Below are 14,215 nucleotides of genomic sequence, written 5' to 3' on the forward strand. Positions count from 1 at the left end.
CTAAAGCTTAACTGGAGCGTTTATGATGGGTTTGATATGTTCGAGGGCATGTGAGCTGTAATCTCTTCAACTTTCTCTGATCAGATTTAACCTTCAGGTCATAATAAACTGCATCAGATCTGCGAGTAAACTTACACTTCTATCAAACTAAATACAGACAACATTACATCAAGTCGGCAAATAGAAAAATTTAAACTCTGATGAAAAAGTTAATCCACAAACTACATCTGAATAATAATAATGACAATATTTAATCTGCTTTCTCTTTTTGTCTTAATTTTCAGTGTGACCAACTTTTTTCACATCATAATGCAAGTTCAGCCAGCCTTATCGTGGTTTGCAATGCAAGAAAGCAATGAGCTGGGCGTTTAATAGCACACACGAAGAGGCTGTCTCAATCTATCCATAAGACTACAGTGGAAACAAAATAATGTGACTGTGATTACAAAATGTTTTATTTCTATTTTAGGAAAATCTTTCCACTAAAGTAAGTAATTAAAAGATTATTTATTCCTTTCATACGTCACAAGAGTGACACAATTTTTAACAGCCACAATGATCATTTTCCAATACCAGCATTTTCCAACATGTGGGATCTTATCTGAGGATGATAAGAGCCCACAGTAGAGTGCCCCCTAGTGGCACAAAAACTCCATGACAATTTCCAGTTTGAACCTTTAAAAATACACAAAAGAAAGACAGTATATGAAATCACGTGTCATATGTATTATCTCTTTAATAAATTGATACAAACATACATTTCAGCTGTCTTTCAGGACATTATGCTTCAAAAAGGCATAACATCTGTGATTAAATACAGAGTTTTACATTCTCACCCTGCTGCGTTTATTACGCAACTCGGGAACCAGGAACTAAGTTAGTCGGACTGTCACCTGATGTTTCCTCATCTTCTGAGAAGGAAACTAAGTGAAAAATCTGCCTTGACAAACAATTAGTGGAAAGTCAGACTCGACTATAAGGGATGACTTAGAAAACTTAGTCTGACTCGACTAAGTTTTTCTCCATTACAGCTGCAGGAGCATTTCAGGTCATCAAAAGTGATCCCCAACTTTGCTTAAATTAAGACTTTTAGGAGGAGAGATTTTTATGCAGCAGATATGAGAGTGAATACACCTGGCTGGATGTTGTAAATTCTTGCAATCAAAGCCAGATGAGACATAACATATCACACATCATATGAAAACTGTGATGGAGACAGAATTCAAAACTGAAAGCTGGCACTGACTTCTCTGCGATCTCATTCCTCTCAGTGAAATAGTGACTCATAGGGGCTCAAAGTGCAGTATTTATCACAGTTCTACCTACACGATCAGCTGATCAGGTGTGACTATTTCTTTTAAACTCTTTTGCACATGCACTTCTTCCTCCCCACAACCCGATGGCATCTCAGTGTCAGCTTCACATCTAAAAGCAAACAGTGGCTGCTCCTTTGTAAAACTGCAATCATACCAGCGCCTAACTAGTATTCATTTTAACAAGACTGCATACACGCTGCCATACTAACGGAAAGGCATATACAAGTGTGCATCCTTGTGAGTTGCTTGTGAGTTCGATTTCATAAAACAATTCATCTCACAAACTCAGTTTCTGATTTACCGGATGAATTTTTACTGTTTCAAAAATACAAAAGACGTTTCTTTCTCAGAGGACAGCCCAGGGGTAGGTACACCATCCAACATTCAAAGGTTGGGTTACACTTTTCTAGAAACAATGCAAACAACACACAAAGAGTGCAAAGGTTTGTCTGCCCTTGTTGCAAATGCACACACTGCTGCTCTTTCCATCACCGTGAGAGGTATGCACAAATAAAGCAGTGATATGCACCCATGTCTCAGAAAAGGGCCTGATGTAGCATGTGTAGGCAGAGAGTGAAAATATGTAGCACAGCAGGACGACAGGAGAAAGATTGGGCTTTGAATAACAGTCCTGTTGTGTCTATACAGATGAGTCTAAAGCCAAGTGGTCAAATACATGAGCATAAGAAAAATGGGAAAGATTAGAAAGATTTTGCACCAAAAATAACATTAACTTGAAATTAATGAGAAAAATATCTGTGCCATTTAAATAAAATGATGCTGCATTTTCACAAAGACCAGAATATTATACCAATAACTTCAAAACAGGGGAAGCAACTTCATGTGAAGCTAAAGGTTGGAAATAAGCATATAAACAGTTGAAGAAGTGTGACACCTTCTGGACAACAAAGGAACTGCAGAAGTTAGAGTTAAAAGAGCCTCCAAAACAGATCTGTAGCATGAAAACAGATTAAAATTCAATGAAGTCTTTATGTAATTTATAGCTCCATATAAAAAAATAAAAATAAAAATAAAAAAAAACAGTTAACTACACTGGGTGTTTCCAGGATGAAAGACAACGCCATTGGCATGTCTCAGCTATGCACACTGTCTCTTTCCGTAGCTATATACACTGGATTACAGCATTGGTGACATACGACTGTCACTCCCAGCCTGTCATGCTTCACACATATCCTGTTGTGGAGCGCCCCATTTCAACCCAAACCACCACGTCTTTTCCTAAGACCAGCCGAATGAATTTTAGTGCCCAAACTCAACCAGTAAATAGGAGTGAAAACATGTGAAAAAAGGTCCAAAGGTGACACAAACCACTGTGCACTGACTGATCAACCTGTGACCAGAGACCTCACGCCATCAGCACCCTTCAAACCTCCCAATGTTTGTAGAGCTCTAAAAATGGGTCATTTACTCTCATTCCATCACCATGTGACACTCCCAGAATGAAAACAAACATACAGATTTAACTATCCATGACATTTTCATTAGCTTCTTCATCCAAGTTTAAGTTGAAATATTCTGAAAACACCATCTGCTTCAGCAACCCCACAATAAAAAATACTGATTAATAACAGAAATGTGTCCACACCTGACCTATCTTACAAACAGGCCACTACAGAAGTTTGAACAGAAAAAGAGAAACACACTGTAAACTCTTCTGATCTTCAAACACACAGCTGAGGTGCAGAGCAAACAAAAGCCACCTTACTGGGTTAAATGGGACTCCAGTTCCCAAGCAGCAATGGTCCTAAAGTTGACTGCAGGCTCTGCTCTGACTAAAGACTCAGTGGAGGTCTCATCTTCCTCCTCCCGTTTGGTAATTCATCACGGCGCTGAGCTTGAACACCCCTGCTGTCCTGCCGTGGCCACAAATCACGGAGTGAGAAGTTTGCGAGATGCTGAGGAGGAAAAGTGTCTCAGGAGGAGCTGACAATCCAGGACTTTAATAATCTCCACTCTTCTTCCTCTCGAATCCTCCCTCTGCTTCTCCTCCTCATCTCGTCCAATCCAGACAATTACTTCTGCAGCTCCTGCGGCGTGCTGAAGGTCTCGTAGACATTGGCTGCAAACTCCTTCACCTGGTCGTTCATCAGCAGCTCCTGCAGAGATCGCACAGATTTAAACATGTTTGATTAACATACAACCAAGTTTGTAAGAAAATAAAAGTGAAAATAAACAAATCTCTCAGTTAAACAATGCGATATGTTGTCTTTGTACAATTTTTTTATTAAGTAAAGGATATAAATGATTTGGTTTTATTTACATGTTACACAAATCCTAACTTTTTTGGAAATAAAAAAAATTTATATATACTCAGACAATCCTCTTAAATAATTTCAATCAAAATAAAGGTTTGATAAAGAGCCCAAACGTGCAGATGAATAAGAATAAAATAATCTAAGACTGTTTGAAACACATTAAAGAAAGTGAAACGGATCGTGCAAGATTAAAGATTTCATAACCAATCTGACAGTGATTCTCTAGAACTCATTAACATGTGTATTCTGAAATGAGAGCTGCACCTGTCAGCAGATTGGAACATGTTTGAACATTACGCTCCCAACAGTAAAGAAAATCAAAAAGCAAACGGTGTGGACAATGACCGATTGACAGATAACTAACAGCCACAGCAGCTGCCTGTTCCAACTGTTTCACCCTGAATCTGGCTGTTTGCCATAATGCACATCACTCTGATAGTTCACTCCACCGTCTGGTGTTCGATGTTACCTGAACAAAGTGACTGGGGGTCTCACTGCAGATGGTGTTGATCTGACCGTTGATGATGGGGATGATCTTTGCCAGCGGCAGACTGACTGCAGACAGACTGAACACACAAACACAGAAAAAGACAGCAAAGTTAAGGTAATGCCCACTTCATGCTAATGTTTGCTGGGAAATAACAAGGACAAAAAAAAAAAACCCCACCCACCTCATAACACTTAATATGTGTATAAGGAGTGTGTTTTACATTACATTACACATGGCCGGTATTTATGTTCAGACAAAACCGAGGAGTGATCACGACCTAAACAGAATCATATCTAACAACCCCAAACAACCGAAGCACATTAGATGTTAATGTAGTCCTCCTGAACAGGTAGGACTATATTAATGTCCATTTTGGAATTCCAAAAGGAAAAGCTTAAAAAGAACTACCGAAGTACACGTCTGAGACCTGACTTGAATGTTAAAATCTTCTAAATCATTTGTGCATTTTCAGTTTCAGCTTGTGAAACTGGCTCTCTGGTTACCTGTCTAAATCACTGCGTCAACCCATACTTAATATATGCCCTGGTGAGGAGCTGGTTATGCTCAGAGGTTTAGTTTAAAATCGCCAGGAGGGCCCACATTTTCTTATTCTTATACTCGCAGCACATTTTAAATGCAATATCGATTCTCTGCTGGAGGGACATTCACAGGAATGAAATTGTATAAATGTCTTAATATTTGATGGTAATCTGCTGCTTGGTCTGTTTAACACTGCTGGAACTGCAGCTGCTCGAATGCAGGACACATAGGGATTATTTTGTGTGGAAGAATATGAAGTGCCCCGTTTTATGTGAGCAGAATGAAGCAGTTGTCAAGCCAACGAAGCCAAAGAAAGCCCGGCGTTATTGAAATTTGTTCATAGTGTAACCCTCAGGTCACCAAACTCCAGTGACAGAATAATAATATCTCCAGCTGCTATCACATATGTAGGGATTTAATAAGATTTCTCCATGTTTCAAATGCAAATGATAGCAGTAAAACAAATAAATAAAACAGGTGTCTATGGCTTACCTATCAGGTGCACAGCTGGGGGCAGAGTCACTTGGAGGCGGGCGGAAGAACTCGGCCAGGTTGTCACAGAGACGGGAGAAACCTCGGTTCAGACAGACTTTGAGGACAGTGGTGAAGTCTGGACTGAAGTCAGACACAAAAAGCAGAAATTCACCTTTCACAGGAGCACAAACACAATCTTGTTAAAGCATACCTACAGACAGGTGTGTCATTTACCTATCCAGCATGTCTCTAGTCTCGTTAAGCAGCTTTATGGTCATAATGTCATTCTCTGTGAGCCCGCACGCCTACAGGAGCAGAAGAAAAGAGATCTGTAAGACTCTGTAATGGGGTTTTCCCGTGAACGGCAGTGTAAATCTGCTTTGAGCAGTCACCTGATCGGCCAGCACGTTCTCGTCATCTGCAAGCAGGTACCAGGACAGAGACCGCCTCGAGCTGGCCTCCACCTCCGCTCTGATCCAGTTCAGCTGCTGCTCCAGCTCCAGCAGAGACCAGGTCTCCTTCAGAGACACGCTGGAGATGAGAAATAAACCACGTTGATGTTTTGATGATTGATTTTTTTAATTTAAAAGATGCACAACAAAGATCAATACAAAGAATTTGTTCCACATTGTTTTTACCAGCCTAAGCTACGTTGTTAATAACTTGTTCTGTTGCTTTATAGATCACTGATGGATAATGAAGAGAATAATTGTTGCAGATCACCTTCCCAGTGAGCTCTGTACCGCCTTCTTCACTACCGTTATCAGCTCTGCCAAACCTAGTGTGAGACAGAGACAGAAGTCTGTTACTACAAGAGTCCTGCACTGACAGATGGAAACAAGGATTTTACAGGTTTATGCTTTTGTGTCAGTGCTATACCGTCTCCCAGTAGGTGCTGGATACTTGACAAGTACTGCTGCTGGACGTCTGGGGGGGCAAGAGGGGTCTGCAAGCAGACACACAACACAGACACACTCCTGAATAATATTCACCTCAGCTTTAAACAGGCAGAGATTTTTTGAGCCAATCTAAGCTTATTTTAAATCAACAGGTCATTAATTAAATCTTTAACGTATTCTCTTCTATGTTATTCAGTTCAGGCAAAAAGCACTGCTGTGCTGCTCTCTTTAATCACAGCCATGTGTTACACTGCACCGAAAAGCTTCACCAGTTTTACTGGGGAATCAAATTAACCTGTTAACATGTTCGTCAGGGAAACCTTGGGTCCTGGCATATGTGGATATCGATTCAAACATTTTCACACAAACCTTAGATAATCTTTCATTTTACAACAGGAAACAGGTTTCTGGTGCAGGAGTCAGTACACAGGATGAGTATTTCCTAGCTGTGGGTACACCAAAATATTACCCGTCTTACTCTCAGACTGACACAAATCAGCATAACTGGACACAAACTGGGAACTAGCAGGTCAGAAATGGGCATTCTCACATTCTCATATCACTGACAGATGTGGGAAATATTTTCTGACATGTACCACCCACCCAAACAATGTCCACCCTGCCAGTGGACATGTATGGAGCATGACAAAGAACCCAAGGCTTTGCCCTGGGCTCCAAACTCTCCAACAGACAAACCACCCCACAATTCATCACCTCAGTGTGGCAGAAACTGCAGGACAGCCCGAGAGGTTCACAACAGGTCAGGGCTTTTTTGGGGAAACCAGGTAATGTTTAAAAGGTGTATTTTTTATGATCATGGATAAATATTATCAGACCGATATTTAACCTGTCTAATATGTATCTCTCTTTCCAAACAGTTTCCAAAACTCCTGACACAGTGAGCTGCAGCTGATCATTTTACACACAGTCAATCAGTTCTAGGAGTCACTGTGCTCCTCACCGTTGTGCTCTTTCCCACTGAGTTATCCAGGTACAGGTATCCTCCAATGATGTTCAGCTGGACTCTCAGTAAAACCACCAGCATACAGGTGCTGTACACCGCCACAACTGTGCGTGTAAAACCTGAACGGAACGACAAGTTCTGTTATCATATTTTAAGTTTTCTTGTGTTTGTTTTTAAATCCAATAAGTCAATTATTATTTATTATTATTAGATTATTTAGAGGCATTTAGATTTTACTCAGATACACTCAGGGACATCTGAACTGAAAAACACTTACTGATGATCTTTAAATCTTCCCAGATCTCCAGTTTATTAGCCGGTCTGTAAAGTAGATGTGAATGAGGGAAATGGTTGTCAGCCACTGTACACATTTATTTCACTACATGAACTTGTGCTAATTTCAAAATTTAATGTTTTCCTCAAGAATAAAATCAACAACTGCAATAATCAGCATAAAATAACAAACAAAAGAAAAATGTAGCCTTAAACAATAAACTTGTGTACTACTACTGTTTGACCAAGTTAAAGAAGCTTTTTCCTCACTTGGACTTGAGTAGTGTTGTGAGACTTTCTGAGTTGAGTTGCGTGACGATGGCTTCTTTGAGCGCTGGGAGCATGGACAGCACTGCAACACATTTAAAACTTTCACTGTAGTGTTGGTCCTCACCTTTTTCTGTCAACTGTTAGTCATAACCAGGTCAAGTGTAAAATAATTACCAGTCATGTTGCAGGTCCTCTGGTTGCTCTCGAAGTGGAACTGTCTTCTGGCCTGAGCAATGTACTCTGTAGCCTCCCTCTCTTGGATCTCACTGAACTTCTTCTGGGCATATTTACCTAGAAGGTATACGCCTGAGGAGGGACGCAGAGAGCACAATGAGGTCACATCAAATGCAGAAAACTATCCTTGGCTTTGGTACGATGCAAAAGCTAACCAGGATTTGCCCTGCAGATATTTATGACATGGAATAATACCAGAGGGCTGTACTTTAAGTAGCAGATTTACAGACTTGTGACAAATTAAAGGTGTTGAATCACTGTGTAAAATGTAACAGCTGAAATGAGACTTGAAATGGATTCTCCAAGTTTCTCCAGTGCAAGGATAAACACTGTTTTTCAAAAGTATATTCCCTAAACCTAACCATCCAATAATTGTAACTGTGAAAACATTATGGTGCAAATTACATAGGACGAGCCATTGGGACTTCATTAAATCACCTTTAGCACCTTTATGGGGAAAGAATTTTAATTGGTGGGTCACAGGTTGACTGGCTACAGTGGCGTAAGGCAGGCATCCTCTATGTATCACATTTATTTGATCGCAGAACCAAACATTTCCTGAGCTTCGATCAGATTGTTAAGCTATATAATTTGCAGTGCAATCAATTCTGGAGATATGTCCAAATGCGCAGTTCTTTATCAAAATGGCTGGAAAGCCCCATGAGTTGTCCTGCAGGCAGCCCTGTGGAAGCACTGCTTTCAAGATCACCCTTTGGTAAAGGTATTACCTCTAAGATGTACCATTTACTGCAAGATCAGTTAGCTGACCCTCTTTCCAAAGTTAAAAGTTGTTGGGCCCAAGATCCCCCCCACCCCCATATTTACCACTCAGTTTTAAACCAGTAAAGTCAAATAGCCACCGGATCCCACTTACAAATGTGTGCATATGTTACGACTTGCTGCAGATGCTATAGCTTATCAATTAATATGGTAAGTGACACTGAATTTTCCATAATGCCACGTGAGATAAAAGGCCAGCAGTTATGTGGAGGTCAGCGTACACTTACTTAATTTTAAACACGAATAATGAACAGCTACACCAAACTTCATTCATTTGTTGGCTATTTAAAGAGCCCCAAATAAAATACACAGTAAGAACTCCAATGAATAGTATTTAACTTAGTAATCAACTACCACATAAAGCAGTGTTAATTTCGGTGAAACTAACTGGTTTCCTAAAAAGGTCTTTTCAATGCAAACACACCTTGTGGGTTGTTAAAAAAAAACAGGGTAGTTTCACTAAATATTCTGCGGCACGATGGAGAAAACAAATTCCGAATAAACCAAATACCATTCTTTCTTTATGCTTTTGAAATATGGGTTAGCGTGCATTTCTTCCGTCTTTATTTTACAGGGGGATAAAAAGCCCAGTCTAAAGGCTGTTCTGCGGAGTCTGGCGTGTTGCTGCAGTCTTGCATTAGCACGGCGGCTAACAGGAACATGACTTACCTCCAATTAGAGCTCCGGTGAAAATAAATTTCTTTTTATGGCGTTTTATAAAATTCCACGCAGACGAAAACATCCTCGGACAGAGAGAGGGCCACCAACTAAAACAACAAAAACTCTATTTCTAAATTCTTTCTTACTATTTTACGGACATGTTTCGGATAGCAGCTTGCTAACTCTCAAAAGTGCCAAAGTACTTTGGTCATGGTAACTATTGTAATGACTTCCGGTTATTTATGTCAAAATAAAACCACAAGTCGAACTACAGTAGTCATAAAGTGACTTTGTGTCTGCAACAAGGCTCCTGGAAACATTCTTATTTATTTAGGCAAGGAAAAAACACTTAATATTTTTAAATGCTTTTAAAATATACAATACAATGCAATATACCAATGCACATACAAGCTTTGCAAAACTGATACACAAATTTTAAAATAAAATATTTCAAAATTTGACGAAAACAAAAAATGAATATCTAATATATAGATAGTTTTGAGACACTAGTTTGTCACCATCGTCAGACTGGTCTCTGAAGTAAAACACAATAGATTTTTTTTAATCTTATAAACGAATCGTATCGAGCCCTAAAAATTTAGTTTCTCCCTGTATAAACTAAAAAAATTTTGTTCTTTTATTTTTGGGGGTAAAATCGATAACATCCGGTTTAGATCCCTCCACAATAGTCATCAACTTGACGTCATTAGACCAGAACGAGCGTGGAGCGCAGGTGCAGCGAGTGGTCCGTCCAATATTATCTTCCCCCCACCGGTGTGAGTTCGTTACATCGGCGTGGCTACGGGTAAAACAGGAATTAAAAATTAGCAGGTGTATTATATGCAGCTTTTTTATATTGAGTTTTGGTCACAGCAGTTGAAATGGGAACAGAGGAGGGTAGTAAAGAAGAGTCTGTGGAGCTGTTCTGTCCGAGTGAAGAGGAAATTGAGAGGTGGATGGCCAGAGCTTTTGACATGGTGAGCTCGTGTTTTTAATCACTCCGTTAACTCTTCAGCCGAGTCACGGCGACTTTGTTTGTTTTGTAAAATTTGCAGTTTTAAAGTAATTATTTAATTTTCATTTAAACTACTCGGTATGTGAACTACGAAGTTTCTATTTTTTTATTTGCCTTATTGTATTGATTGAGGTATTGGTTATTTTTCTAGATAATTTTATATAGTAATGCTACTTAGATGTCTTTATTTGTATTTCAGTTTTTCTGTTATAGCCCTCTGATGCCCTTTTTCTGCTGTTTATCCAGGCTCTGATCATGTTTAGGGATTAAGTAGTGATATTATATACAGCTGGAAAAAAGTTTCTTTATAATAGTAAATAATAAATAATGTAAACATTTGTCAGATGTGGTCACACAGGTGTCTCCGTGAACCTCGTGGATGTTTGTAGATAGCACTGTGATCTGTAGTAAACAGGTGGAAGAGAGTGTAATGAAAATCAGAGAAAATCTGTGTGTGAATGAGAACGAGATAGGTGTAATAGTCAAGGTAGACGAGTATAAATACCTGAGGTCAACCATCCCAAGCAACAGACAGTGCACAAGAGAGATGAAGAAGAGAGTACAGCCAGGATGGAGCAGGTGGAGACGAGTGTCAGGGGTGATTGTTGACAGAAGGTCAGCAGCAAGAGTAAAAGTGAAGGTGATGGTAGTGAGACCTGCTGTGATGGTTTGGAGATGTGGCACTGAGAAAAATACAGGAGGCCGAGCTGAAGATGCTCAGATTTTCAGTTGCAGTGAGCAGGATGCACAAGATTAGAAATCAGAGGGAAAGCTTAAGTATTTGGAGATAAAGAGGCAAGGCTGAGTTGGTTTGGACATGTGCAGAACATTTACTGGATAAAGGGTGTTGAATGCAGAGTTGCCAGGCAAGGCCACAGAGGAGGTTCATGGATGTAGTGAAAGAAGGGTTAGTATGGCAGAGGAGGATGATAGAGATGGCAGGAGGCAGATGATCCACTATTATAATCCCTAAATCCTTAATAATTAGTGTATAATGTTAAAAATAATTTCATGTGCCTCCTTTATGATATTAAGAAATGTCTAAAAGTTTAATCTAGAGAACCCTAAAGACACCACGCTCTCAAAGCTGTGAGCTGCAGCCAGAGATCTGTGCACAGGTGTATTGGGGATTTTTCTCTTCTGAAGTTCTTCTTAACACTAACCAATTTTCCATCTTTAGTTGCTTCCTGTTAACTGCCTTTTTAAATGTGTTGCTGCAGGCGAAAGAAGCTCTGGAGAATGGAGAGGTGCCTGTCGGATGTCTCATGGTCTACAAAGACGAAGTTGTGGGGAAGGGAAGGAATGAAGTCAATGAGACTAAAAATGTAGGCAAAGTGTACAGCACAGTTATTTGTCTCTGCAAATGGAGATGTATGTATGAGTGGTCTTCTTTCAAAACTCATAAGTCAACAACTAAGACAAAGCAAAATGAATAAATTATAGAACTGATACATTAACTATTGGTGAGGAGAAGAAGAAATAATATATTGGTATATTAAAATGTAACAAGTTCAATAGTTTGAACAATTATCTGTTCAAACTATTGAACAAACAGGTCCCAGAGGGTCTGGGTTGATGGTCTCTGTACAGTAATCCCCCACTGTGTAGTTTGCTTTGACCGACCTAATTAGTTTCTGTAATCTGCGAGTGTCAGATCAATCACTGATCAATATTTGTCCTTAAGTAAGCCGGTGACTCTGCAATAGTGAGTCCTCTGCGGCGTGTGGAGTGAGAGCCCATAACTGAGAAAATCCTTTCATGGTGTGAACAGTTTTCCTCCCAAGTAAATGTGGCTCAAACTAAGGAAAAGTCCCCGCTGTCCCTGCATCATGTCTGATGAAAGATGAGCAAAAGGGAAAACACTTTGCTCCTTTTATTTGGTTGCTTGGGTCATTTTTGTCTTAAAGTCTGAATAGCATTATTTTTAAAGTCCATACAGGTACAGGAAATCCTTTCAGCTTTACATTTGAGTGCAAAGAGAGATGGTATCAAAAAGTGTTTTTACTGCTGAAGAAATTCAGAGTTAAAGCGTCACCTTATCTGGACTGAAGTGCAAAAAGTTCCCACCTGACCTCCACAGAATCAGCTGTGCTTTTTTGTTTAATGATTTCAGCCCATCTCATTAAATTACAAAGAGTCTTTTGTAAGTTTTGAAAGTTTCAGGGCTGAACCTCTGTTTAAAAACTGCAACCAAATCAATTTAAAGCCACTCTAAGGGTCACACTCGCCATTGGCTTTTGAGCATCAGTATGATGGGATATATCAGAGTTTCAATCAGCTGTTTAATGAAGTAGAGGAACAAATACCTGAGCGTCAACACGATACCTGAGGTTTGCATACGTTTCTTTGTGCGTGGTGGTTTTTTTCAGGCCACTCGGCACGCTGAGATGGTCGCTCTGGATCAGGTCCTGGACTGGTGTTGGCAAAGCAGCTTGGATGTGAAGAGCGTGTGCGAGCGGATAACGCTGTACGTCACCGTGGAGCCATGCATAATGTGTGCTGCAGCGCTGCGCCTCCTCAGTATCCTCGCCTCACCTCTCTGCTAGTGTGTGTGTGTGTGTGTGTGTGTGTTGGGATTCAGTTGTTGTTCCTTTACCAGCTGTCAGACATCCCCGTGATTGTGTATGGCTGCAGGAACGAGCGTTTCGGAGGCTGCGGCTCAGTCCTGGATGTCTCCTCTGCAGACCTGCCTCACACTGGGACCCAGTTCAAGGTCAGTGTTTGCTCCTGATGTCTTTCTGGATTCCGCCTGCATGTTTGTGGAGTAGTTTGTGCTTCCTGCAGCTGAGTTCAGAAATCTTTAGGCAAGCAGATCAGCTCCTTTTCTGAATGGGATGTTCAAGAGTTACATGAATGTAAAGTCCTTGTGTGGTGCAGTGTGTATTATATGTGTGTGTGTGTTCAGTGTATTTCAGGTCACAGAGCAGAGGAAGCCGTAGACATGCTGAAGACTTTCTACAAACAGCAGAATCCAAATGGTGAAAAACAAAACCACTCTGCATGTCTTTTTTTTCTCCTCCTCATGCTCCATTATCAAAATGTTTTATATTTTCATACTTTACTGTTGCTTTTTTTACACTATTATTCCTTCTCTTCTTTTCTCACAGTGTTAAACTTTCTGTCTGTTTCAGCCCCCAAACCCAAAACAAGGAAGGAGTGATCTCCAAGAAACATCCTATTACAAGGATTTTTTTATAATATTATTAATTAAATTATATTTTACATACATTTTTGTCTATTGCTTTTTTTTTTTACTATTTGTCTAACCTTTTCTTTACCTATTAATATGACCTTAATAAAGGACATCTTATTTACAGTTAGAATTTAGCATTAGTGTTTCTGTTCATGCAGACTGCCACCAGAGGGCGCTATAGACCAGCGGTCTTCCTGTCACTGAACCTCCACATAGAAGAAATAAAACTATAGTCTTTGGACTAATAAATACTATATTTAAAAGAAATTTATGATATTTTCCAAAAGTAAAGGCTCAAGAATGTCAATAAGAAATAATTTTTAGGAAAGAGGAGGCAAATCTTCACTGGATGTTGTGTGGGTGAACTTTACACGCTCTTTTCTCCGTCTTTCGTATTGATTTGTATCGTTCAGAAGCACACTCTTGGCCTGCTTCAGCTCTAAATGTGATGCATACCACTTCCTGTGATATTTTTCCGAGAACGAGTCAGGCAGTGTGAGAAACTAAGGAAGTGTGCCTGAGAGCGCTTCTCAACGGGAGTGACCTTCACAGCTGCTCGTATAAGAGAAACACACATGCTGACACAATTCAGCTCGTTTCACTTCCTCTCAGACACACACACACACTCTGTGGTGTGTCAGTTGGTAGCATTAGCAGTTAGGTTGTATTGACAGTGTCTGTGTGTGCGTTGCTGGGTATGTGTGTCTGTTTCATGTGTCCTGCTGTTTTTATTCCTCCCCCTGGCTCAAAAAAGGGATTGATGGAATTTAAACTTTTTTGCACTTTCTTTTGCTCTTTGTCTTTTCAAGGTTGTCACCACTTCCTTCCTGT

General features: G+C 40.0%; 2 protein-coding genes across 2 annotated transcripts; one reads left to right on the top strand and one right to left on the bottom strand.

The window, feature by feature from the left end:
- Positions 1-2,237: 2,237 nt before the first annotated feature.
- On the bottom strand, positions 2,238-9,364 carry LOC146617560 (peroxisomal biogenesis factor 3-like). The gene is made up of 12 exons (XM_085372455.1): positions 9,186-9,364; positions 7,677-7,808; positions 7,503-7,584; positions 7,237-7,280; positions 6,957-7,078; positions 5,976-6,042; positions 5,820-5,874; positions 5,489-5,627; positions 5,331-5,401; positions 5,115-5,237; positions 4,062-4,158; positions 2,238-3,433 (listed from the first exon to the last, which is right to left on the bottom strand). Exons 1-12 carry the CDS (start codon positions 9,256-9,258, stop codon positions 3,350-3,352), a joined length of 1,089 nt encoding a protein of 362 aa, XP_085228581.1. The 5' UTR covers positions 9,259-9,364; the 3' UTR covers positions 2,238-3,349.
- A 592-nt stretch (positions 9,365-9,956) lies between these two features.
- On the top strand, positions 9,957-13,363 carry adat2 (adenosine deaminase tRNA specific 2). The gene is made up of 6 exons (XM_085373145.1): positions 9,957-10,153; positions 11,412-11,516; positions 12,561-12,711; positions 12,798-12,904; positions 13,097-13,169; positions 13,323-13,363. Exons 1-6 carry the CDS (start codon positions 10,058-10,060, stop codon positions 13,349-13,351), a joined length of 561 nt encoding a protein of 186 aa, XP_085229271.1. The 5' UTR covers positions 9,957-10,057; the 3' UTR covers positions 13,352-13,363.
- The last annotated feature ends 852 nt before the right edge of the window (positions 13,364-14,215 follow it).

This window comes from Diplotaxodon limnothrissa, linkage group LG15 (genome assembly GCF_057381915.1).
Source record: "Diplotaxodon limnothrissa isolate DT_005_m linkage group LG15, D_limnothrissa_male_GT1.1, whole genome shotgun sequence".
NCBI classification, from domain to species: Eukaryota; Metazoa; Chordata; class Actinopteri; order Cichliformes; family Cichlidae; genus Diplotaxodon; species Diplotaxodon limnothrissa.

Bases quoted from the DNA above. Each gene is read 5' to 3' on its own strand.
- LOC146617560 (XM_085372455.1), bottom strand. From the start codon at position 9,258: ATGTTTTCGTCTGCGTGGAATTTTATAAAACGCCATAAAAAGAAATTT. The intron at 5,402-5,488 runs GTGACTGCTCAA...CTGCTCCTGTAG, and splicing joins AGAACGTGCTGGCCGATCAG to GCGTGCGGGCTCACAGAGAA. The intron at 3,434-4,061 runs GTAACATCGAAC...CGATCTCTGCAG, and splicing joins CCCCCAGTCACTTTGTTCAG to GAGCTGCTGATGAACGACCA.
- adat2 (XM_085373145.1), top strand. From the start codon at position 10,058: ATGGGAACAGAGGAGGGTAGTAAAGAAGAGTCTGTGGAGCTGTTCTGT. The intron at 10,154-11,411 runs GTGAGCTCGTGT...GTGTTGCTGCAG, and splicing joins TGGCCAGAGCTTTTGACATG to GCGAAAGAAGCTCTGGAGAA. The intron at 12,905-13,096 runs GTCAGTGTTTGC...GTGTGTGTTCAG, and splicing joins ACACTGGGACCCAGTTCAAG to TGTATTTCAGGTCACAGAGC.